The sequence below is a fragment of the Platichthys flesus genome, chromosome 14, assembly GCF_949316205.1.
Source record: "Platichthys flesus chromosome 14, fPlaFle2.1, whole genome shotgun sequence".
Lineage (NCBI taxonomy): Eukaryota > Metazoa > Chordata > Actinopteri > Pleuronectiformes > Pleuronectidae > Platichthys > Platichthys flesus.
The window spans coordinates 1,448,584-1,476,541 of NC_084958.1; the positions used below are offsets into that span (position 1 = coordinate 1,448,584).

General features: G+C 39.7%; 1 protein-coding gene across 1 annotated transcript in view; it reads left to right on the forward strand.

Moving 5' to 3' along the window:
* Positions 1 to 27,958, forward strand: part of dlgap1a (discs, large (Drosophila) homolog-associated protein 1a) — a 105,106-nt gene that overhangs the window by 51,876 nt on the left and 25,272 nt on the right. Inside the window, exons 6-10 of the mRNA XM_062405119.1 lie at positions 11,962 to 12,086; positions 21,742 to 21,867; positions 22,033 to 22,191; positions 22,406 to 22,488; positions 22,960 to 23,005. Coding sequence (XP_062261103.1) covers positions 11,962 to 12,086; positions 21,742 to 21,867; positions 22,033 to 22,191; positions 22,406 to 22,488; positions 22,960 to 23,005 — 539 coding nt within the window. The remainder of the gene's footprint in view (positions 1 to 11,961; positions 12,087 to 21,741; positions 21,868 to 22,032; positions 22,192 to 22,405; positions 22,489 to 22,959; positions 23,006 to 27,958) is intronic.

The following is a 27,958-nucleotide window of genomic DNA, read 5'->3' on the forward strand; positions in this document are numbered from 1 at the left end:
AAGAATGGGTTGACCAGGTATATGAAGGGTTGATGGATAATTTCTGCTCTCGAACCTAAGTTAAATTATTAACTTGCATGCATCGTCTGGGACGGCTTTATCGTGGAGAGAGGGGACGGCTGCAGCCTTGGTCAACAGGTTGTAGAGGAAGGATTTCCCTTGTGGAATTATGCAGATGGCGTAATTGAGATGGCCAAACATATGTTCACCAGATGATAGTTTGAGTGTTGTGTTGTGTTTTTTCAGAAGGCAGAGATGCCTGGAAGAGTTCTGAGTGCAGGGTGATGCACAAAAACTCTATGCAGGTTCTAGAACCTGAGTTTCTTTTAATGTTTTTGTAAGATTGGAGAACCCAGAGTGAGGAGGTGAGTATGGTGGGGTGAAATAGAGTCACAAGTGGTTGACGTCTTCCCCTACGAATTGGGACAGCCCTTCGAGAAGCCGTTACATCATCAGTAGTCATCGCGCAAACCTGACACGTCATCAGATGTCGATAAAAAACAAGGTGATTATCATGCAAAAAAAGCTTGCCAGTGATTGCCGCAATGCATTCTGGGTACCCTTCCATTTGAAGAAAAGAAAAATCTACGTTTTGAGGGCTACTTATAAAGCCCTACCCCTCCGTCCCAACAGGTATTGGGACAGCCTACCGCTACACGTGAATGCGCAGAAATAAGGGGTAGTGCCAAGTGGTCGGGCAAAGGGGTGAAATGGGATTGGGCTGACCGAGGTTTGGGAGCAGTGACTGTGTAAGCTGTGGCTGGTTGAGAGGGTGCTCATTACCCCTGAGACTCCTGAAGTGTGTTTTGGACTCAAACACTCTACCCACCCCTCTATTGGCCTAGTGGTGATAGGTAATGGGTGAATTTTCCTTTTTCTGTGAACTATCCTTTTAAATCCCTAGATCAGAATCAGAATTAGAATCCTTTAATAGTCCCACAGTGGGGAAATTTGAGGGTTTACAACAGAAGCGCAAGCACAAATCAACAAGAGCAAAAGAAAAAAACAAAACAACATATTAAGAAATAAAAACAACAATCAGCAAAAAAGTATAATAGTAAATAAGTAAATAAATAGTTAATAGTAGAACAACTAAATAATACAATTAAATAATTAAATAATTAAAATAATAAATATCACAAATTGTGTTGTGTGTTCAATGAGATCACAGCTGGTTGTACAGTCTGACAGCAGCAGGAAGGAAGGACCTGCGGTACCTCTCCCTCACAAACCGGGGATGGATCAGCCGGTGGCTGAAGGAGCTGTTTAAAGATCAAGAGGGGACTGGATGACATCTGCACAGAATTGGTCTGCATTTCCCTAGGCTGTCTAGTGTCTATGATAGATAGATGAAGTAGCTGTGCTACATCTACTTAGTTACTGGATAGGATCCTGTGACGTTATGCGGGTCAAACAGAGGAGAAGGCTGAGGGATGAAGCTGGCTGGATGGGTGGTGCTGACATGGCATTGACACATGAAGATTAGCCTGTGATGAGGCAATTTGATGAGCTGGATGGTGCTATGGTTCTGGTGTGAGAAGAAGGGGGGGCACAGAAGCCCTATTGCTGAAAGCAGGTGGAGGAAGAGTAGAGACAGGAATGGAAGGAACCTCTGCGGTTAGATCGCTGATGCCAAGCTCGTTTGAAGATGAGGATACGGCTGGAATGAAGAGGGTGGCCCATGACACCATGGTTGATGCACGGTTACTGAGCTAGGAGGCTGTGTATGACAACAAGACTGTTATTGCCATTCCCTTGCAGCTCTTGTAGACGGAGGAGAAGAGACCTGGTGGTAGTTGGTTAGATAAATTACGAAAACAGTAGTCGGTTGCTAGCCAAAAAGCTATATCAAGCATGCAGGATTAGCGAAGGAGAGAGGCACACTTACAACAGCTGGAAGCATTATTATTATTTTGAGTCAGTCAAAGAAACATTATTGAAACATCTCCAACGGCAGCACAGCAATGTGAAATCTTGATATATGCATACCGGCAAAGCAACATCAGAGCTGGACATGGTGGAGGAGAGGTGTATGTGGCTATTTCCAGTTGACTGAGCCTCATTTCGATGAATTATAGAGAAATGGAACAAATGCCATCCAAGGTGACTGTCTGGTCTGACAGTGTTTCTCTAAGATTACAATGACGTCAGTTTGGCCTGAATTTAGAAATAATAAGTTATGTGTCATTCAGGCCTTGATGTTCTTGAGATATTCCTGAAGTTGAACAAGTGGTTAGATTACTCAGTGTTCATAGATATGTAGAGCAGGGTGTCCTACGTGTAACAATGGAAGTGTAATTGGTGCTTTCTGATGATATTGCCTAAAGAAAGTATATACAAATTAGAATCTATCTGATAAATATGACTTAAAGTCTAGTACTGATCTTTCAATCCCTACATATTTTTCCTGTCTCTGTAACAGAATCCTATGATCTATATTGTCCAATATAGAGACATATCCATTATTGAAGGCCATGAAAAGGTCATTAGTAACTTTTGATAATGCTGTTTCTGTGTTGTGATGGATTCTAAATCCTGATTAAAAGTCTTCAAACAAAGAGCTCTTTCAAGGATTGTAGAAACAAAGGGGGGGGTTTACAATGGGTCTATGACAATCCGTTTTTGCAATATCCTGGTAGCTAAGAAACATACAAACACAGGTTAAAAAATAACCTTAGGAAATTGTTCTTAATATAAACGTAACAGTGCTTTGTTAAGCAGTCTGTACACACCAAGGGTAAAATCCAAAGACTGGGTAAAGAAATAAACCTGGAATTTTGACAGAAATGAACTGATTTACTGTCAGAAAATAGTTTGTCACTGTCAGAAAGAAACAGAACAACAGATATGTGCTTGTATCTAGGCAACAGAATTTGCCTCCAAAAGTAATGACGCATTAACATTTACAAATTTACCCTTGATTTCACCCCTAACTCCTATTCAGCTCTTCCCTCTCTATGAATTTGGTAATTTCTGGAACCACAAACCCAAGATGCTGTTGGTCGTAATCCAAAATTGAGACTTCAAAATAGCAGTTTACAAACCAATGGGTGACATCAAAGTGGTTTGCCAGACTAGCTGCTAGGCATGTATTTTGCAAATAAGTGGCATGGTGCAGAAGTATCAGCCAGACTATAGAAGAGGCATTTTAGGAGCTTCAGGAGCAGTGTTTTCTGCCTGGCCGAGGAGTTCCCTTTGCCACAGACTTTGGGCTTTGAAAAACCATAAAATGTCTCCTTTAATATATGACATATATCTACATATGCTATATGAATTAGTGATAAAGTATCAGAATAGCCAGACCTTACCAGTCATATGAGGTGGGATGTGGTTATTCAAATATTTAACCACATCAAGAGCTGGTCTTAATAGTTTCAACACAGAGTCAATTGTACAATGTAAAGTGTTGGACAACAAAGAACAGGTCAGCGCAGCAGTGCAATTAGAGCAATAATTCAAATTCAATTAAAACAAAGTAAAAGAGCTTGATGTAAATAAAAGTAAAATACAATTCTATAAAAGAATATACATTTGAGAAATCCTAGTGAACCAAAGTGTTGAGAATAATATGAACAGACAAGAAAACAGGCAGTAAAACAGTTATCTAGAGGAGATAACATTCACCCATTCACACAGCGCTTTTTCTATCTCACACAATTCCAACACTACTCAGTTGTCAGGGGCAAATGGGGGTTTAATATTTTGCCTAAGGACCTTTCGAAATGCAGACTGGAGGAGCAAGGGATCGAAGTACTGAACTTCTGGTAAGTGGGCAACATGTCTCTCACCGAAGCCAAACAGCTTTATGCCATGACCACTTACCAATGCTTTCCCGCCGGCCGAGTGATTAAGTTAAGTTTCTGTTGGAATTTTGATTTTTACTGTTTAGAACCTAGTTTTTTCCCCGGTCATTGGGTATTTTTGGTTGTTCCTATTATTGTGTATTTTGGAGCTGCAACGTCTCAACATCTGTACCATGTGACTTAAAAATTTTAAACAACTTTTTCTTAATAAACATACTCAAGTACTTACTTTAGTAAAAATTTGACTGAGCAACTTTCATTTGTGGTGGATGCATATTTTAACAGGAGTATCTATACTTTCACGCAAGTAATAAACTTGTGTACTTTGTCCACAACTGCCTCTTTACCACTATCATTCTATAATTCTACCATGAGCTGCTGTGCGAAGGCCTATCTACTCTACACGTAATTACAAGAAGATATAACAGTTTTATCTTTACATACTATGCTCTAAAAGCCTTTCAAATATGCTTTTTATGTCTTCATGCTGGAGGCATTATGTTTTCGGCCGGTACCTCTGTCTGTCCCTGCCATTCTGGTGAACAAGAATGCCTTGAGCGAATTTCTTCACTTTTCGTACAAATATTCATTTGGACTTGATCTGGTTGGATTTCTTGGTCAAAAGTCAAGGTCACAGTGATTTCACAAATCTCACTTTTGCATTTTGGGGATGATATCTCTGGAACGTTGTCATAAAATGTGGCACAAACTTTCATTTAGACCCAAGGATGACCTGAATAGAATTTGTTGGTCAAAGGTAATTTGTGGGTGTGATATTTTAAGGTTAGCTTGAGGTAATGTCTTCAAATTTGGTACAAACGTTCATTTGGAACGATGACTTTCGTTAGACTTGATGCCTGGGGGTCAAAGGTCAAGGTCACAGTGACTCACGTTCCTGTGATTGTGAAATATCAGTATTGGCTGTAGGGAATTTGATTACATCTGGCACAATTCACTTTGACTGATGGGCGGTCAAAGGTCATTGTGACCACTCAAACACATGTTCTGCCTTGTAAATGTAATATCCCAGGAACATCTAATTTGGCAAATATGCTCACTTGGACTCACTGATTCACTGATTTGATTTTCGTGGTCAAAGGTCAAGTTCAAGGTGGCCTCAATAAAAACAAATGTTGACCTATGGAATGGCCAAAGACTGGCCCAGGACTGGGAAATTCTGAAGTTTTGATCAGTTGTCACTTGGAGACAAAGATGAAGTGATTACGTTTCATTGATCAAAAGGCATTTGACTGGTGGTCTTTGATTCCATGTTACCTCTATGGTGAATATCTGTGAGAATTCTTAATCTAGGTCATGGTAACTTCAGAATTTCCAAAGGCAACTCAACTTGCTTGAGTTTCTTGAAGACATTTCAGCTATCATGAAGACTTCAACTAATAATAATTTAGTAATAATTGTTTACAGCCGCAGAGAAATAGACAGGATTTTGATTCAAGCAATTCTTAAAGAAAATGAAATTAACACTCGACACAGTTTATTTGACTGCACAGCTGCCTATCTAGATGGCAAGACAAACTGAAGGTCAATTAAAAACAAAAAAAAGTAATAACTAGAAAGTAAGAAAATTCGAAGAAAATGCAATGTTTTCTTAGTTATACTATTAAAGGGACATTTCTAGTCTATTACAACTTGGGATAGCCATATTAACTACACCTATATTTAGATCACGATATAAAACCTGAAGTGACGCCAACCGAAATCCTAGCTATAATCCAAACCAAAGAAGTGGCACATTACTATGCTAAATGTATTTCAAAGCAAATAAATGCATATAAATTCATATTAAATAAATAACATAATTATACTGTTTGCCTTAGTTTTCACCTCCAAATTAGTGTCCTGACCAACCTTGGTTTATTTATATTACAGGATTTTCAGATCTTATTTTTTATCATAGAACATGTTGTGATAACTATTAGGAATGATTGTCAAAGCTGCGAAAATAAGCCCCAAGTTGTAGTTATCCCTAATTTTTCCTACAAAGCAAACTTGAATTTGTTTTATAAAGTAAACTTATTGGCTTTTCTAGTCTTGATGACCACTCAAAGTGCTTTGTCCCAGCAACTCAGCTCGATACTCTCCTGGACTAACCTGGAGTAGGTAAATGTTTTTCAAGTGGGCCAGATGGTCATACTGTCTAACATGTAATTTAAATTGATTGATAAAATAAATTTAAGCATGGGTTATTGTACAATTTGTGTTTATTGATGCAATCCATATTTTGACCATTTGAGTAATTGGGTGTTTATCTGTTATTGTGTGTGTTTGTATAAGTGTTATCTCAAACATGCTAACTTACCTTTTCATTTGCTTTGCAGGGCACCGAAGAGTCTTGATATGCAAGTGTTTCAGAAGCTGTTGACTTGATGGAAAACCAGTACCAAAGTAAAAAAGTCTCAGGAAAATGAATTTGAAAATTTGAGTTGATAAAATTTAAAATGAAGAGGAGTCCGTGTTCAGTACATTACTGTCGCTCAAAATAATAAAGCTTATTGCCAAACAATTTTGTATTTGAATGCCTGAATTTTGTTAAAGCTACATTATAAAAGCTATAGAGGAATATCTAATTGGAGCGATTTCAAAGGGTTATTAACTTCAAACCTTGTTAGAATAATTATTCAGAACAAGAATTTCAGAAAAGATTGATTTTTTCGCAATCTTTTGCAGTATAAACCAAGTACTTTGGACAAAAAACTTATTAAGATATTATGGTAATTCAAATCTTATCATACAACTGTTGAGTTGAAAGTAAAAAAAAAACTAAAAAACATTTTAGTTTAAGCCTTTCAGTTATCAAGTCTGCATAAGAGTGCTCTTTGGTGTGTGTAGATTCTGTTTTGAACCCAGCTCCGGGCTGAGGATAACAGTTGACATCAAGGTTAAAAACATGGTGTAAATGACAAAGCATTTAGTTAAATTTGAATGTCAGGGCTTAAAGAGACTGATTTCCGCCCTGATGCTGACCTCACACCCAGCTCTGCATCAGCCAATCGGCTGGCTGCTCCCTCATTGTGAGGGACACCTCAAGAAAAATCACCACTCTTTGCTGTCCTGGCTCCCAAATGGTGGAACGAGCAGCCCATTGACATCAGGACAGCAGAGTGTCTACAGATCTTCCACCACAGTCTAAAGACACATCTCTACACTTTTGACCATCGTCAAATCTGGTGTATATATGAAAAAAAAAAAAATGTTAATTGCACTTATATATTGCACTAACATGTAACACTTGTAGTTTGGCTTTTTAGTTTAATTGTACTAACATGATTCTTGCTGATCTGGGTTTGTTGAATGCACTTATTGTAAGTTGCTTTGGATAAAAGCGTCAGCTAAATGGTATTTATTGAATGTATTTCATATAGATAGAGAAGTTAAAGACAGAGATAAGAAAATGTTATTGCATTAGGCCTAATGTCAGACTCATAATGGGTAGTTTTATTTATGTTTGTTTATGTTGTTTTAAAGATCAAAATTGATTAGGCAGAACCAGGAATATTATCCTTTGTATTCCACACGTTATGTAGGCTAACTCACTTCTTATTTAAAAGCCAATATTTTCTTACTTGGGGTGGCAGTGGTCCAGTGTTAATTTGGCAGCTATTTTTGATTTAGTCTTAGTCTTAGTCTTTTGACGAAAATGCATTTTAGTTTTAGTCACATTTAGTCATTTTTTTATCCTTCTTAGTTTTAGTCTAGTTTTAGTCGACGAAAACGAATTCCATTTTAGTCTAGTTTTAGTCACATTTAATAGCCGCATTAAACTCCTTTTCTATAAAAACGTATAGCTGCAGCCTAATAGCTTAAAAATATATATTTAGTTTTAAATGTGAAAACAAAAAGTGAGAGCAGGTCATTGTTGTGCAATAGTAGGAGTAGATTTGACGTTGGCTAATTATGAATAATCATGAAATATGATTATTAAAATAAAAATTATTTATTAAAAATAATTAAAAATGATAAAGCTATTAATTAAGAATAGTAAAATAATTAATTAGAAATGATATGGTTATCCATTAATAATAGTTAAAATAATTAATGAAAACAATACAATTATCAATTAAGAATAATACAATCTGTAATCATTGCTTATTGTCGCGGGGCACCGCCCTGGTTACAGGGACCAACAATTCAATCTTTAAATATCAGTCTCAAATGATATAAGTTATATTAATAATCTCAATATTTAATATTAATGATTATATAATAAACAATGAAGGGTTTTAAGTTCGAGCACAGGCTATAGTAATCCAGCTGTATTCACATACATATGTACAAATAATCACAGAAATACAAATACTTTAATTACAAAAGTAATTATTAAAAAGGGGAAATAAAGTTAATGTTATTTCAATGATTCTTCATTTAACAAACTTCAATATTTCAAAGGTGGTAACAACAGCAGCAGCACTTATCACAATTGTCACACATGTAATACGGAGTATCTATGTGCGTGTGGTCGTGTGTGTCTGCCTGTCTTTGTCTGTGTGTGTGTGTGTGTGTGTGTGTGTGTGTAAGAAAGAAAAGGGGGAGTGGCTATGGCGTAGTGACGAGGTCACGCAGTGACGTCCTCTGGCTGAATTCAAGGATGATGTAACATTCACGTACTTTCAAGATGGAGGTTGCCTATGTGAAGCCATGTTGCGTAAAGCAAGATGGCTGCCGGTCAGACTTTAAACAAAGGAATTTTTAAGACAAAGAGATTTCTTATCTCGTGGTTTTGGCGCCGAATGGCGTCGAGATGTATAAAGGCTCTTTAAGTCTAGATTTCTCCATGTAACATGAAACATGTGAAAGGAGGTCGGGACGTGTGTAAAAACAGGTTTAGGAGAAAAGAGAGAGAGAGAGAGAGAGAGATAGAGAGAGATCAGAAAAGCTCTCAAAAACATCGTCAGAGACCAGGTTACAGAAAAATTACCACTCGGTTACTCAAATTGGAGTTGTGTACCGAGCTTTTTATCGGCAAAGTCTCTGCAAACCCAGTCGGACGATAACAGTGCTGCCGGAGGCTCTCTGTCACGGCGCGAGACACAACATTTCAACGCGGTACAAAGGAACCGGAAGTGACGTATCGTTTCGCCGTGTTCAAACACGGACTGAAAAATAGATCTGTAATCTTCAAACAAACATACAATCAAATAAATGACACGCTAAGTATTTAAACTAGTTCTCTGCCCAGACAATTAATAAGCCTCTTACTGTGACCTTCACGGTGTTGCATGCAGGTGTCGCGCGGGTATTCTGGAAGTCCAGTGAGTAATCATGGCCGCTCAAGCTCTGTTGCGCTGGTTCCTCTGTCGCAGCGGCATCGGCTGGGTCGAATAGGAGCGGATTCGTCTTGCTCCTCAACGGGATGACGTCGTTCTTCTGCAGTGATGAACAGCGGTGGCACAGTTGTTTTGGAGATCGTGGAAAAGAAAGTCTCTGAGCTCGGCCTGCGAGCGAGTTCCTGTGCGCAGCCTTTTCAAGTTAAAACAAAAATAGTCTTTCAAAATAAGTGTTGACTTAAGAAAATAGAAGCTAGAACAAACTTTTGTGGATGTTGCTCCTTTAGAGCTGGAACATCTGGGAGGCCCCGAAGGGCCCTGGTCGAAGTCCTCAGCAGGGAGAAAGAGAAGGGACGATTATTTGATGTCTCAGTGTTTTTATTCTACCAGAGAGGTCCTCCTCCTGGAGGAGCTAGTCACGGGATGATGCTGGCTTTAAGCCAATTGAGTGTCAGAGCTGGACCCCAGTGCGAGGGGCTCGGCCCTCACTGGGCGTCTACAGACCCATCAGGGGTTCTTTTGGTCCTGCGGGGGGGTTGAAACCTGCCAGGGGTTACTTGAAACTGCCAGGTAAAAATACTCCCAGTTGGATCGGAATGTTCCACAAGGCCTTGATCTATACAGGCCTATGTGTAGATTTTCTTTGTGTTAACCTCTGACCTGTGTCTGGTGGCCATCCGCTGGGCTCTGGCCCAACATCAGACTGGATGCGAACACAGATACTGCAGCTCGGTAGAAACCAACTGCAGCTTCTGCTCTGATCAAGAAGCTGAGGCGCTGATCTCTGATCACATACACACACACACAGACACACAGACTCACTCGCCCGCTCCTGATACTTTATGACGGCCTGATACGATGATGTTAAAAAAATTATTGTGACTTAGTCAACCACCAACATTTTGTCTCGTCTCGTCTCGTCAACGAAAGTTAAAAATAGATTTAGTCATAGTTTTTATTTTCAAAGATCCGTTTTCGTTACGTCTTCGTCTCGTCTTCGTCATGGAAAAAGGGTCGTTAACGAATATATTTCGTCATCTTTTTCGTCAACGAAATTAACATTGCAGTGGTCAGAAGGTAGAATATCCCTGCTCCTCCTATCTATATGCCTTTGAGCAAGACACTGAAATACAATCCCATTCACACACTGCCAGCTGTGTTGTCAAAAGGATATTTAATAGAGAAACACTTTATGAACGCATGTGTATGAATGTGTATGTCATTGTGACTAAGGCTTTAAGAGCTAAACAAATGCTTCAGTGATATCAGACTCACTCAAGGCTCCTGGAAAATGGTAAAGATCACCTTTAAAATCAAAGCATATGTTTTTACAGACCATCAAACAGCCATGCAGTTTCTCAGTATATACCGTCAGTCAAACAAGCTGATTTCCAAGAGCCAAGAGGCAAGAGGCTAACGAGTGCCCTTTCAAAAGTGCCCCCATAGAACCTTTAGCTTTCTGCTGATAAATCAGAAGCCAAGCGATGCCCTGCTCTGACCCTGTCCATAAGCAACATGAATATTCTGCTGATGTTAGTCTGCAGGCTCAGCACTGTGGAAGACATACACCAGAGACATGGAGGAGGAAAAATACTTTTCCCGCCGCATATTTGAATTTACAGGGTAAAAACCTACCTCACTCAGGAGTATCCTCATCCTTGCAGTATTAATTGAAAGCACAAATTTTAAAATGTCAAAAAAAGAAAAACCACACTGCAATATCACACTGCAGTTGTACGTGTCCGCCAACCAGTTTCTGTCAACATCCTTTTTTTTCCTATAAGGTCAACGTGACCTTTGACCACTGTAATCTAGTTATCTAATCTTTTAGTCCAATTGGTAACTAATTCAATGTTGAAGAAATTCACAAGATATTATATTAAAGAGGCCAAAAGCATGTTTTGTGAGGCCACATTGACCTTGCCCTTTGGCCACCAAATTCTAATCAGGTCATCCATGATTCAAGGGAATTGTTCCTGATGTCATGAAATTCCCTACAGGCAGTCCTAATATTTCTCATCCAGAGGAACTTGAGGTCACCACGACCTTGACCTTTAACTTCCAGACTATTTGATGGACTTTGATTTCAATTGAAAAATAAATTCTCTCATGCTAATGTTAAGATGTCACGTTCAATAGTTCAATTTTGGGAGTTCACTGTGACCTACACTTTTGACCTTTGGACAACAAATTCTAATCAGTTCATCATAAAGTCCAAGTTAATGTTTCTGCCAAATTGTAAGAACACTGGCTGTTGTTGGCTCAGAGTTATAATTAAATTATCTTCGACATTTAAACTAGCACTTTTGAAACAGCTTTGTCTGTCCAGTGTATTTATCATGAGGTAATGATGATGTAACTGATTTGCATTGAGTGAAAAAGGAGCACATTGCTGTAAGTGCCATAATGCTTTTGTTACGAAATGAGCATTACAAGGGCATTTGCCACAGAAACAGTATTCTCAGTGTCCCCAGTGAATTATACTCAACCAACGGAATTTGAGTACTTTTACTAATATCTAAATAGACATACAAACAAAATAAAAATAACAATCGCATTTCTAGCATAAAAACTAGTATGTTATTAGCGTACAGAGACAGTGATCTGAACTCTGCACCTTCACTGCCATACAACAGCCTGCTTTTACAGATCACTTTGACTGACCACTGCAGTTTGTCATATATTTTATTATGTTCTATATGAAGCTGACTCACCTCCAATAAATTGTATGTGGAATAAATGTTTAAACTTTAATGTAACCCTTTCTAATTTAATGTAGTGGCACTGTGAACATGGGAACCTTGTTTGTTTAACTGGTTCTGATTTGAAATCTAACATTTCTTTTCCCTCTACTTTTTCTGCTTCTTTTGCAGTTTCATCTTGCATTACAACATATAAGAAAACCCCTCCACCAGTGCCACCCCGAACCTCCACCTGCTCCACAGCCTCCAAGCCTTACATCTCCATCACAGCCCAGAGCAGCACAGAGTCTGCACAGGTATAGAATCTCTATTTTTGAATCTGCCCCTGTGTAGTTACAGAGCATCAGAACATCCATCTGTGAAATATTCAGGCGCGGCGCGTCCCATTGGGCAAGTTTATTTTTTATAATTCAAATAAATCACTTTTCATTGCACATGCATGTGACTGGAATGTAATGTTTCTAAGTGTCTTCTTAATTTGTTGGGTCTCATACTGTCAGCTGCCAGAGTTTTCATACCTAAAATACACACTGGTCTCTCCTCATGTCCTCCTTCATTCACTGTGAACCCAAGAGCAAGGCAGGCTTCATGGTACTTTCTTTTCAACTAGGTTTTTGAACACCGTGTCTTGTTTGTCACTGACAGGCTGCATCACAGGAACAAGCTCTGATCTCACTGTGTGTCTCTGAGCGAATGAGAGAGGGCGTACCCCGGGGCCTGTGTGTGTGTGCTGTCTGGACACACACACACACACTCACCTGCACAACAATGTACAGGGAGCTGCTGCAGAGCGGCGAAAGAACGATTTGTTTACAGTTCCACCATTAAAAAGATGTAGACGTCAAAATTTTGACTCCAAACATTAGTTCCGCCTCACATTTCCCCTCCCGGTCGCACGCCCACAGGTTTGAGAATCAGTGCATTTGGGAGACTCAGAAGTGAACTGTCCCCCACGCCCCTCCCTTCCCCCTTCTCACACAGCATCAAGCACGGGCACTGCAGATGCCAATTCCCCACACAGTGATATGATAGATAATAGAAAACCGCTTAGCGGGCCAGATGATTTTTTTTTTTTAAGTGCTCGTGCCCGCCTCGTGCCCGCCCCCCACAAGGTGCCGCCCAGGGAGGTTGCCTGGTTTGCCCGTGCCTAAAACCGCCACTGCCCGTAGGCACACTGTTTTGCAATGGTGCACAGACCTCAAAGTTGTTGGACCCTTTCCTCTTATTAGCGGTTGCTAAGGTAGGATTGGAAGATGGCCGTTCTAGGGACACAAACACACGTCTCCCTTTCATCCTCACTCTCACACATACAGACACACACACACACACACACACACACACACACACACACATACAAACACAAACACACACACACACACACACCCACACGTTTCCCTTTCACTCACACACACACACTCACTCTCACACATACAGACACACACACACACACAAACACTAACTCACTCACATGTCTCCCTTTCTCTCACTCACTCACACACTCACTGAAACACTCACTCACTCTCTCTCTCACTCACTCACACACACACACACACGCACACACACACATAGTCAAAATAGATGTTAAAGTCAGCCGTTTTGCTGTGAAGTTAATCATTATGAAGTGAATAATTGTTTAGTTGTTTCTATTCACAATAAATGTGAGTTTCACATAACATGGCTCATTACAGTTTTTCACAATTGTTAACACACGTTTTTCAAAACAATAACGGCTTTCTCAAAACTGCACACAGACAACTGAAAACCTCACACACAAAATGCTAAACCTGACACTCCCTTTGCAAGATGACTCTTTGCCATCAAATCTCTTACCTGTTCACAAAATGGAACTTGTGTTTTCATTTGGTACACACAGCCATATTTTCAAATGACACACACATACCATTCATTGAGTACACACACAACTCAAGCATTTGCTTGCACACTACCAAGCATTTACAGCACACTGAAGTGCAAAACTGAAAACACAATCATCAAAATGGAACACACCTTATGAATGACAGTGACTCTGATTCGGTACACACAGAGAACAGTACAGTACTGTAAACCGGCCTGCTCAACCCCCCCCCCCCCCTTCACAAAAATTACAGTTTTTCACAATTGTTAACACACGTTTTTTCAACACAATAACGGCTTTCTCAAAACTGCACGCAGAAAACTAAAAACCTCACACACATAATGCTGACAGGCCTCGACACTCACGTCGCCACAGGCCTCCTTCATGGCCTGGAGCTGTGGGACCCGGTCCTGTGGGTTCCGTTCATATACCTTCCACCTCCAAGCTGAAAATAATTCCTCAGTGGGATTCAGGAAAGGAGAATAAGGTGATCGATCTGCTGTGGGTCATCTATCTGGCCAGGTGGTACCAGCAGGTCATGCAGGCCATCCAGGAAGACGAGGGGACGGGCAGCGTTATAGGCCCCTAGGTCGGCATGACGGTGCAAGATCCCATGGTGATTCATTGCAGCACACATTGTGATGTTCCCACCACGCTGGCCGGGGACCTCAACAATGGCCCGCTGGCCAATGACGTTTCTGCCCCGTCGCCTCCTCTTCAACAGGTTGAATCCCACCTCATCAATAAAGATGTACTGGTACAACACATTAGCTGTGTCATGCTCCTGGATCCGCTGACACAGACAGCATGAGAATGCCAGTTACAGTATGGACACAGAGAGGTCAACACAGTGGGCTACAGTGAGACACTGTAGAAAAGGAACAATATTGAATTACAGCTACAATACATGCATGTGTCAGTGCTGAATGTATGGTACTTACGAGCACAAACTCTAGCCGTAACTCCTTCATGCCTGTGTTCCGTTCAAATGGGACCCTGAACACTTGTTTCATCCGCATGGCATTCCTATGAAGAGGCTGACGGTCTGGACGTTTCTAAGTGTAGCATGGTACGCCAGGATCCTAGTTTTTATTTGTCTGAGTGTGATAGCGTTGTTCTTACGAACCATATCTACAGTTTCAGTCTCCTGTTCAGCTGTGTAAATGAGGTGAAATTGCTCAACTGAATTGAATGTTTAGAGATTTGAGTACTTGTGTGTTGTAGGTAGATGCTTTGAGATTTTACTTGAGAAGTGTGTGCAACAACTGAACATTGTGTGTAGTGTTTTGACAACAAGGTGATGTGTAATTGACATCAGAGTGTAAAGAAGGAAAGTCAGAGTCTAATGCAGATAAGGGAGTGTGAAGTAGTGCCAAATTGGATTGAGCGATTGGTACATGAAGTGAAGGTTGTGCAAATTGTGCTAACAACTGAGAAAAACTGTAAGTGTGTGTGTCTGGGTGGGTGTGGGATTGGAGGGGATTGGTGCTCTGTTGTGTGGGCTTGTTGTTTTTTTTGTTTTTTTTTGGGGGGGGGCCTCAAAATTGTTCCGTGCCCAGGGCCTCCAATTAGCCAGAACCGCCCCTGGAAATATTGTACTGTAAAGGAAAGGTATGAGTGAAACTTTATCCTGAGGGCTTTTTAACATGGAGCACATGTGGAAGAAGACACATTGTAGTGAGGCGAGATTACCTCTGTAGTTTTTCGGACATAAAAGAGGTGGCATTCGTCCAAATATTCTGTGTAGATGCGTTCCAGCAGCTAAAATGCACCACCGCGTGCAATCCTGTCCACATGATCGACCGAGTGCCCCACAAACCGGCCTCACTTTTCCTCTGGTGCCACCATTCAGGCTTGCCAATTGACAGATCTCCCCAACTGTCCCATCCTGTCATTTACTGCCTCAGCTGGCAGTCTCTCCATTCAGGCTGTTTAGACAAACAGGTTTCCTGGTCCAATGTGAGATCCTCACATTGATTTGCAAAACATCCCTGGGTGATATGTGGCAATACATTTGACTGATTAGGTTTGCTGCGCTATATGCGGATCCTATACACTTTTTAAGTGTTTCCCATGGTTATTTCTCAACTTAGCTCAAAATATTATTTACAGATGATTTTGCTGAGCTAATGTCAAAAAGCTGACATTGTCATCTCTGGCAAATTCAATTTTTACAGCACTTTACAGATCCCACACAAAAATAAAGACACACCCTTGACTTATAACATATAATATAACAGTTAACACCACCCTTGACAGTCCAATCTGTATAATTTTTAAAAAGTAAGCTTGACCCATCCTTGATTAGCAAATATAGACTAATTTCCAACCTTCCTGTTATAAGTGAGATCCCTAAAAAGATTGTATACGAACTACTGCACAGCTACATAACCCCCAACAATGTGTAAGATGTATATCAGTCAGGTTTAATTTGAATAAGAACTCTAAAACAGCTCTTTTCAAATTAATCAATGATCTTATAGTCAATAATGATGCAAAAACCTCTATTTCTATACTAACTCTATAACCCTATTTTTTCTATATTTTAAGTTTAAATTTTTTGTGGTGTTCCACATGAGTCAATCCTTGCTCCACTATTTCTATAGTTTATATATTCTCACTCTTTGTACCATCAGACAGACATGGAGTGTGTCCTGTCATCAATCAAATTTAATCAATCAAATTTTATTTGTATAGCCCATATTCACAAATTACAATTCATCTCATAGGGCTTTAACAGGGTGTGACATCCTCTGTCCTTAACCCTCAGCAAGAGTAAGGAAAAACTACTAAAAACCCTTTTAACAGGGTAAAAATATGTAGAAACCTCAGAGAGAGCCACATGTGAGGGATCCCTCTCCCGAAGAAGTGCAATAGATGCCACGTGCAGGAGAACATCATCAATAATCAAAGTCTCTAGCAGCATTTGATCAGGGTAGACATCCCGAAGGACAACCCCAACATTACATGCCAAGCAGTCCCGCTGCAAACACAGTCCATGCTCAGCAACCATCTAGACCATGATCCACCATCCAGACCAGACGCCACTCCAGTCCTCAGTCACCGTCCACCGCCGCCCACCAGGACCCATCACAAGCCACCACCGCGGTCCTGGTCCACCGCCTGGCCCAATGCCAACGCGACAAAGGGTCCGCCACCAGCACCACGATCAGCCCACATTATTCAGAATCCGCCAAACTGGATCCAACACCGCGACCCCTGGTGCGCGATCCACAAACCGCAATCCATGGTGCGGCCACAGAGGCCCTGGATCTGCGAGTGATAAAGCAAAGGGATTCCGGGGAAGGGGGATAGGGATGGAGAAGAGGAAGGAGAAGCTGGAAAGAGAAGCTCCGTGTGTCATGTGTCATAAAATAGAACAAGTAACGTTCTGGCGCACTAATTAGCTCTAACTATAAGCTTTATCAAAAAGGAAGGTTTTGAGCCTACTTTTAAACGAAAAGATGGTGACTGCCTCCCGAACTGAAAGTGGTAGATTATTCCACAGCCGAGGGGCTTGATGGCTAAAAGCTCTGGCTCCTACTCTACTTTTAGAGAATTTAGGGACGACAAGGGGGCTTGAATTCTGGGAGCGGAGTGCTCTAGCGGGTTTATAAGGTACTAACAGCTCTTTATGGTAAAAAGGCGCTATATTATTAAGGGCCTTGAAGGTGAGGAGGAGAATTTTAAATTCTATTCTAGATTTAACTGGAAGCCAGTGTAGCGATGCTAATATTGGAGAAATGTGCTCTCTTCTCTTTGTTCTCGTCAGGACACGTGCTGCGGCATTTTGGACAAGCTGTAGAGTCTTTAAGGACTTCCTGCTGGAGCCTGATAATAATGAATTACAATAGTCCAGTCTCGATGTAACAAAGGCGTGGACTAGTTTTTCTGCATCTTTTTGTGAAAGAACATGTCTAATTTTTGAAATATTACGCAAGTGGAAAAAAGCGGTCCTAGAAATTTGTTTTGAGTGACTATTAAAGGATAAATCAGGATCGAAGATCACTCCCAAGTTCCCGACTGTGTCATTGGAAGCAAGGGTAATGTCGTCTAGCGCAGCTATATCATTAGATAATGCGTCTCTAAGGTGTTTGGGGCCAAGTATTATAACCTCTGTTTTGTCTGAGTTTAATAAGAGAAAATTGCGGGTCATCCAGGTTTTTATGTCCTTGAGACATGCTCGAAGTTTAGTTAATTGATTAATTTGTTAAGGTTTTATTGACAAATATAACTGGGTGTCATCCACATAGCAGTGGAAATTTACCGAGTGTGTCCTGATAATGTTTCCTAGTGGAAGCATATATAATGAGAATAAAATTGGGCTGAGCACAGAGCCCTGTGTAACACCATGGTTAACTTTGGTGCGCACAGATGACTCATCATTAATTTGCACGAATTGGGAGCGATCAGAAAAATACGATTTAAACCAGTTAAGGGCGGTTCCATTAATGTTAATTAACTGTTTGAGTCTTTGTAATAAAATTTGATGATCAATTGTGTCGAATGCTGCACTGAGATCTAACAGAACGAGGACAGACACAAGTCCCTGATCTGAGGCTATTAAAAGGTCATTAGTGACTTTTGCCAAGGCTTTCTCTGTACTGTGATTGGCTCTAAACCCCGATTGAAAGTCTTCATATATATTATTTTCCTGGAGAAACTCACACAGCTGATTGGCAACAACTTTTTCTAAGATTTTAGAAATGAAGGGGAGATTAGATATTGGCCTGTAATTGGTTAAAACCTCTGGGTCTAGGGTGGGTTTTTTGAGTAGGGGTTTGATGACAGCTATTTTAAAAGACTGTGGTACATAACCTGATGATAATGACAGATTGATAATGTTAAGTAACGAACTATCAATTAGGGGCAGAATTTCTTTAAGTAATTTGGTAGGAATGGGATCTAAGATACAGGTTGTTGGTTTAAAACCTGAGATTAATTTGGTAAACTGATCACGGGTGATCAGAGAGAAGCTGTCTAAGTAATGGGTAGGATTCTCAGCCGTTTCTGAGATCTCTGTTGTTGGGAGGGTATTAGTGCCAATTGAGGGCAGGAGATGGTTGATTTTATTTCTAATAGTTAGAATTTTATCATTAAAAAAGGTCATAAAGATATTGCTATTTAGGGATTGAGGAATACTGGGTTCGGTGGAGGTGTGACTCTCTGTCAGCCTCGCTACAGTGCTGAAGAGAAACCTGGGGTTGTTTTTATTCTCTTCTATTAGATTTGAATAGTAGGTGGCTCTTGCTTTGTGGAGAGCCTTTTTATATTCTTTAACACTATTCTTCCAGTCTATTAGATTTTCAACATTGTTGCTGGAGCGCCACTTCCTTTCTAGTTTTCTTGATAATTGTTTTAACTCATTTGTCTGGGAATTATACCACGGATCTAATTTACAATGTTTGATATTTTTTTTTTTAAGAGGCGCTATTGAGTCTAATGTAAATCGTAATGAGTCTGCAGAGCTATCGACTAGGTGGTCGATCTCAATGGAGCTCAGGGTTTTAAAGAATGTGTTGTTTATATCTACTGCTAATACATGTTTAAATGTAATTGGGATTATTTCCTTAAATTTAGCTACAGCACTTATCAGGTAGACATCTAGAAAATTAATTTTTTATTAGTACCATATATTCAGTTATTGAAAAATCAAAGGTTATTAAATTATGGTCTGATAGAACTGGATTGCGCGGAAGTACTGTTAAATTTTCAATTCCGACTCTGTACGATAATACAAGGTCAAGTGTGTGGTTACCACAATGAGTAGGTTTGTTAACACACTGACTGAAACCAATAGAGTCTAGTATTGAAATAAATGCTACGCTAAGGCAATCTTTATTATTATCAACATGAATATTAAAGTCACCAACGTCATCCCTACACTGATGAAATCCCTACTATGTCTCACCTTTGTTCTGTATTCAATCTTGTCAGATGCATTGATGACATCTAGAGGCAGGTATACAAAGCGTCACATTTTTCCGTTACTGTACTTGTACTAGTTATTTCAATAAATTGTACTTCTGAGAGTAGTTCTTTAACTTGTAACTCCTACTCAGTTACAACTATAATGGAAAACAATTACTTCTACTCTGTTACATTTGGCCACACACCTCAAGAGAGACTTCAATTCAACATTTGATGTGAAAGTTATATTAGACCACAATGTGATGTCATCAAGATTTTGAGGGAAAGCCCTTCCCCTTTGTTTTGCTCATTCTCTAGCAGGGGTAGGGTGTCCTGATACTTGTTGGGATAGAGAGGGAGGGCCAAGTGTTAGGGCTCTACAGCCATGAAACAGATTTTTCAGACCCACATTTAAAAATAGGGGGCTACGATAATTTCCCAGAAAGCCTATTCGAATCACTGGCAAGCTGTAGTATTTTCTCCATTGATAAGGATTTTAATTGGAATATCTTAGTTTAATATCATTTTTTTCAGAACAATCTTTTTAATAAATTGCTAGCATATAAGCACGACAGAGAACTTATTTTTTTGCATGATAATCTCGTATTTTGACAAAATTCTATGCCGCATCCCCCCCTTTTTTGAAGTTACACTATGCACATTTACTGCATCTGAATATTTAGCTTTTCATCTCAACAATATGTTCTGCAGAGTTTTGCTAATGCAACACAATGTTTTTTACAAAGGCTTTATATATGAAATTACTGGTCATAAATGTTACTTTTTCCTTCTATAAAAATATTCCTGAGTACTAAAATAAATACCTATACCATACAGTATGAAGAGGTGCATCTTCCGCTCCTGCAAATATTTCACAATAAAACCACTTTTTTTAATCAAAAGAATGAATTTGATCCACGGATCAAGTGTGCTTTTATTTTGAGAGGCATACAGAAAACTTGAGGCATACAGAAAACGTGACATAAATTCCTCAGATAAACATTTAAATTATTTTCTCAGTTTTTTCTGCTGTGAACCACAATGTTTATAGTCGCAAACTCACCACTATGGGGATCGAGGGGTGGGAGAAGTGTTTGAGTAACAAACTGCACACAAGCTCTCGCCCAACTGCATGCATGGTGTGCGAGTTGGCATCGCTACTTCCGCCAGCATCACTGCTTCCAGTAGTTGACTTTTAGGCTTAAAACACTGTTTAAATGATGCTGTTTGGATATCTGAAAGTTGGGTTTCCAGACACTTGGCTGAGGCCGCAATATCAGTATAGAGATATATTAAGTGTTTTAAAACATTTTTATACGTCTGAAAATTGTATCACCAGTTTCTTCAACTGTATTGGATTTGGCTGCACTGTTTGCCCCTGAAACTCCTAAAGTGTTTTGTGTACTCAACACTTCCCCAACCCCTCCATTGTCATAGTGGTGAGTAGATAGAGTGAATTATCATTTTTCAGTAAACTATAACTTCAAGAGCAAATTGAAGAACAAAACATTAAAAGATAATAGTGACTGAGGCCCACTGAGTCCAAACAAATAATAAAGCTTACAGGTACCTACACTGATCCAGGTTTACGGTTGCTTCAACCAGTACCTTATGGCTTAATTATGGTAGCAAACATTACTGTGTTTGTGTCATCAACAGTTCTTTTCTTGTACTTCTGTTCTACATTTTAACTCTGAATTTAGCATACAGTTATTAGCAGTGCAAAAGTCAGATCGGTTAACTTATCCTCACTTCACTTCCTCACAGTCCATCTTTTATAGGTTACATTCAACTCGAGATCATGGGAGCACCATCTTTGAGCCAACCATTCTTGGTGATCAATTTCCGTCACATTTTAGGGATAGATTTTTCCACTTATTTATATCCATTACGTTTTTGATTAATCTTTTATCGACTAACCTTTCCTGAATTGGTTCAACCCCAGATAAGTTCTCCTAATTTTCTTTTCATTGTGCTTTATGATAAGGGTTGCACCAACAAATCAATATTCTCAATTGAGCAGATGTGTAATAATCCTTTAATCATTGGAGTCCTACCTTATTTTTTCGCCAATTTAAGTGTTTGAAATCTTGGTCTTGTTTGTCTGTCTAGCCAAATGTGTTGTGATTTTAATTTGTCCCCACTGTCTTTGAAAGCAATATTCCATGTTTTCTAATACCAATCAGGATGCATATATGGAAGAGGAGGCACCCAGAGGTGACATGACCATCCAATCAGGGCTCAGTAATTCAACAGAAAGTATTGACAGCATGAAGGCCTTGACAGCTGCAATAGAAGCTGCTAATGCACAGGTAATTTTTTTTAAGATTAGTGCTAACGTACGAAGCAAGATTTGATTAACCAATCGTACTTCCCAATAATGGGAAGCCATTATTTGTACAAATACATTTGTATTTGTTTTCTGATTCTTGTATTCACAGTGTACTTACATTTCTGTCCTTAATACTAATGTCTAGGTCCACGGACCAGCCAGTCAGCATGTGAGTAACAGCAGCATGGCAGTTAGCCCCCCCACCTCCTCAGTTCTAGGCAGGGGGGCTTTTCTTGAAGAGCAGAGGAATGAATACAGGAAAGAAGCACTCAGGAAGGGCAAATGTCTCTCCATAGGCATCCAGGTATTCTTGAGACAGAAGTGGATGTGAAGAGAAATGCAATGATAGAATAATGTTGTTAGTACTCACATTATAGAGCCTGTATCTAAGATCGCTAAAAGTTCCCTTTGTACTAAATGAAGATCAAAAAACACAACATCTTTGTTAAGAAATACTATGCTTGAATTGGTATTATTTGTCTTGACTATTTCAAATTTATCCTGCCTTTCCCCTCTAGGTGGATGGACCAGAAGAGATTACAGATCCAGAGGACCCATCTAAGTTCACCTCTGTAGGAATACAAGTGGAAGATGATAGGGGGTGAGGCACACATGTAGCATTTTCCTTCTGTGTTGACTCTGTTAGTCCTTTAAAATGTTTGTTTTATTTTGAACCCTGTACTTATTCTTAGTTAAATCCTCTTTTTGATTGAGCTACCACCTCATCCATTGCACTTCTCGTTAACAATCTTGAGTCAGGTGACCCCAGACAAAAATGTCTGACAAATTTCCAATTTGGAGACTATACAAATTATTGTCAGCTTCAATACAGCTTCAAGGGATACTAAAATGCTCATATCTATAAGGTGTAGTGGACAACAACAGCCTAGTGCCAGCTGTAATATCAATGGTTACAAGGTTATGGAAATTATTATTAACATTGATGAGAAATATGTGCGAGTGACAAATAAATAAAAAAATCTAGTATATTCTAATTTTTTTAGATCTTTTCTCAAAATGTTGTGTTGTGATTTATTGTTGTATTTACTGTTTGTTTTCTTCTGGTTGTTAGATATCGTCGGTTTCAACGCTCAAACAGTGTTACAGCAGCTGTGCAGGTAAGCCTCCAGTCTAGTGGTTTTCTTATAGACCTGACACTGAGCAAATGAGTAAGATGTAATTTCTTGCTCATTAATTACTGTGTCCACCACTTGTCACCAGACTTAACTTGCAATTTGTTGTTGATAACATGTAGACCAGACATTGAAATTATCATTCACATGAAATGATAATTGTGACATGAGTCGTACTTTCAGTCCCGGTAGGTGGCACTGGCCACAGACAGGTGACTGAATATTGCCATGTAATTGACTTCAGGTAAGGATTCTTTTAAACGAATGGATTTTGGAGCAGATTAGATAATGTAAGCTTGAGTTACAACTGGCTGTTCTGTGGTTTAGAGTACTGCTACTTCAATACAAATCACAATTAAAAAATATAGAATCATCAAGATCTTGGGGGCCGCACTATTAACCAAAATAAAATCATGATCTTGTTTCAAACCATATTTCTAGATGACAACGATTGACTACAACAATAAAGGCACCCCTATCTTTTCCTTCAACTGATGGCAATGTGCTGTTATACCAAATGATGTAGAGCAGCAGAAAGCCAGCAGTAAATCAGTGCAAGGCAGAAAAAAACACAGATGTTTGTTTTGAGGTAAATAAACGAATTAGAGAAACACTGCTGACGGCAGTAAGAATCTAGTTTTTTTTCGTGTATGAAAAAATCTTGTCCTACTCAAACCTGGAATGAACATTCTTCCTGAATGTGTCTCCTGTTCACACTTGGCATAAACCCTTACCTCATTTGTTTTTGCTTAAAGGCCCAAAATTGGTGGAGAGATGAAGCTACTATATATATTGTATAAAATTGTGTTTTATATTAAACTGGGCCTAGTGCCATATATAAACATAGCTACCCTGTTATTGTGCATTAAATACTAAGCTATTCAAATATTACACGGGTTCATATATTAATTTTTTTTATCTAAACATGAGCAAGGTACATGGTGGCCATGCCACTGCCATTTATATACATACATCTTGCATACAACACTGAGCTTTTAAAGTAATTCACAGATTCATGTTTTTATTTTAAACATACATGTTGAAGAGACAGTGAATCCTCAAGCCATCTGTGGATGGCGCACATACTCCCACATTATTGAGATGTCAGAAGCTGATGGATAGCACACAACTTATCTAACCTTGAACGGATGGAGGTTGTCAGGCAGAGGTTCAAATCAGCCTCTCAATATGTTGGATGCATGTTGATGTGTATTTAAAGACATTTAAATTTGTGGAAAAAGAATTGTTAGAAAATAAATAAAAAATTATAAAAAATATAAAAAATTATCTAATCAACTAAACATTTGCCCCCTGCAGGGGGGTGCAGACGTCCTGTTGAAGACCTCTGGCTTAAACCATTTTGTATGTGTGTGTGTGTGTGTGTGTGTGTGTGTGTGTGTGTGTGTGCGTGTGTGTGTGTGTGTGTGTGTGTGTATGTGTGTGTCAGGCATTGGAGAGAAAGAGAAAGTGGTGAGCATTGTTACAGTTTTTCACAATTGTTAACACACGTTTTTCAAAACAATAACGGCTTTCTCAAAACTGCTAGCCTGGATGCCAGACGAACTTAGCCCCGCCCACAACATTTTAGGTCGGGAAGTTCAGTCTGGAGACGCTCCGTTGAGGAGAAATTATGCCCGACCGGGCCAATCAGATTGTCAGGGCGGGCTTTATATGATGATGGACAGATGATCAACGGTAACGTAATCAACCACGTCATCAAAGTGCCCTTGGGTTGAATTCGTTTTCAACAAACATGCCTGCTGCTGGAGAGCTGAGATGTGTAGATGCTGCCATTGAGTCTGTTTTAGAAGATATCGACAGCGCATTCATTTTGAAAGAGGAACAGAGAACGTGGAGGCGACGCCAAAGCACTGCGCTAATCCCTATAGCGCCGGCGCTTGGCTGTTCACACCGGACACTGAAGCGACGCTGAACCGCTGGGCAGCGCTAATACAGTTATTCAAAATTGTTGTAGAAATGTTGTAGAAATGGGGTAAATTACGTATTCTCCACTCAAGCCTATGTGGAGAATATGTAGCCCCCCCTCTCTCTCTCTTTTTATCTGTATCACTGCTTGTGAAAACTGAAAACACAAAATGCTAATCCTGACACTCCCTTTGCAAGATGACTCTTTGCCATCAAATCTCTTACCTGTTCACAAAATGGAACTAGTGTTTTCATTTCGTACACACAGCCATATTTTCAAATGACACACACATACCATTCATTGAGAACACACAAATAAGCATTTGCTTGCACACTACCAAGCATTTACAGCACACTGAAGTGCAAAACTGAAAACACAATCATCAAAATGGAACACACCATATGAATGACAATGACTCTGGAGAGTGAGCCATTTCTCCTTTTTGTAAAATGTCTCAGTGTAGGCCCACTTTTTTCATAGTCAAACATAAAACAGCACACAAATATGCAGCATAAAAAGGTTTATTTCGGTACACACAGAGAACAGTACAGTACTGTAAACCGGCCTGCTCAACCCCCCCCCCCTTCACCAAAATTAAGATTTTTCACAATTGTTAACACACGTTTTTCAAAACAATAACGGCTTTCTCAAAACTGCACACAGAAAACTGAAAACCTCACACACAAAATGCTAAACCTGACTCTCCTTTTGCAAGATTACTCTTTGATATGGAGGACCATACATGACATAAGTAAAAATAAATAAATGTATAAATAAATACAGAAATAAATAAATAAATGAATGAATAAAAATGGAAATAAATAAATAAATACAGAAATAAATAAATACATATGTTAATACCAAAAGAAATGTCAAAAGAAATGTCTTAAATATATTTTAACATTTATTTTGTCCCTGATACATTTCCTTTGCATTTGCAGTGTCCTTATGCTAATGAGAAAGGCGGGCCTAACCGCAGTCTCATGCAGGATTGGTCACAGGAGTGTAATGATCCAGCCCTACTACTTCTGCCTTTCAATGCTGGTGTCCAGTAGTTGTTTGCAGCGTTGAGCCAGTTCACACTTAAAATGAACTAGTTCAAGTTCAGAGGGTTAGTTAAGGTTATTTTTTATTGGGATGATTTAGGTGTCAGTAGTCCTGACTGTGAGCGTCACGTCTCGTGTTGTACTGAGCACAATGAGCGAGCCGAGAGGAGGAGGAGGAAACATAAACTCCAGCCCGGTACAAACCACCTGCAGCCTCTGCTCTGATCATGAAGCCGCTGATCTCTGAGCAGATGTGACCAGAGAAACTCTGTGTTTCCACTGTTCCACAGAGTCACTAACTGGCTGTTTCACGGTGAAGAGATCAAGTCTCAGTCACTGCCCGTGTCTCTGAGCGAGTGTGTGACGGAGCGCAGGGGCTGTGTGTGTGTGTGTGTGTGTGTAGCTCAGTTGACCAATCCTGCTCGAGACTGAGGTTAGGCCCGCCTTTCTCATTAGCATAAGGACACTGAAATCGAAAAATAAAAGTTGGAATAAATGTGGAAATAAATAAATAAATATGGAAATAAATGCAGAATTAAATAAATCAATGTCTTGAACTTATTTCCACATTTATTTATTTATTTCCACTTTTATTGCAACTTTTATTTATTTCCACATTTATTTATTTCCACATTTCAGTGTCCTTATGCTAATGAGAAAGGCGGGCCTAACCTCAGTCTCGAGCAGGATTGGTCAACTGAGCTACACACACACATCCCCTGCGCTCCGTCACACACTCGCTCAGAGACACGGGCAGTGACTGAGACTTGATCTCTTCACCGTGAAGCAGCCAGTTAGTGACTCTGTGGAACAGTGAAAACACAGAGTTTCTCTGGTCACATCTGCTCAGAGATCAGCGGCTTCATGTTCAGAGCAGAGGCGGCAGGTGGTTTGTACCGGGCTGGAGTTTCTGTTTCCTCCTCCTCCTCTCGGCTCGATCATTGTGCTCAGTACAACACGAGACGTGACGCTCACAGTCAGGACTACTGACAGCTAAATCATCCCAATAAAAAATAACCTTAACTAACCCTCTGAACTTGAACTAGTTCATTTTAAGTGTGAACTGGCTCAACGCTGCAAACAGCTACTGGACACCAGCATTGAGAGGCAGAAGTAGTAGGGCTGGATCATTACACTCCTGTGACCAATCCTGCATGAGACTGCGGTTAGGCCCGCCTTTCTCATTAGCATAAGGACACTGCAAATGCAAAGGAAATGTATCAGGGAAAAAATAAATGTTAAAATATATTTAAGACATTTCTTTTGACATTTCTTTTGGTATTAACATATTTATTTATTTATTTCTGTATTCATTTATTTATTTCCATCTTTATTTATTCATTTATTTATTTATTTCTGTATTTATTTATACATTTATTTATTTATTTATTTTTACTTATGTCATGTATGGTCCTCCATACTTTGATATCAAATCTCTTACCTGTTCACAAAATGGAACTCGTGTTTTCATTTGGTACACAAAGCCATATTTTCTAGCTATATGTCCTGGAACCGTCCAGGAAGACGAGGAGACGGGCAGCATTATAGGCCCCTAGGTGGGCATGACGGTGCAAGATCCCATGGTGATTCATTGCAGCACACATTGTGATGTTCCCACCATGCTGGCCGGGGACCTCAACAATATCCCGCTGGCCATTGAGGTTTCTGCCCCGTCACCTCCTCTTCACCAGGTTGAATCCCACCTCATCAATAAAGATGTACTGGTACAACTCATCAGCTGTGTCAAGCTCCTGGATCTGCTGACACAAACAGCATGAGGATGCAAGTTACAGTATGGACACAGAGAGGTCAACACAGTGGGCTACAGTGAGACACTGTAGAAAAGGAACAATATTGGATTACAGGTACAATACATGCATGTGTCAGTGCTGAATGTATGGTACTTACAAGCACAAACTCTCACCCTTACTACTTGATGCCTGTGTTCCGTTCAAATGGGACCCT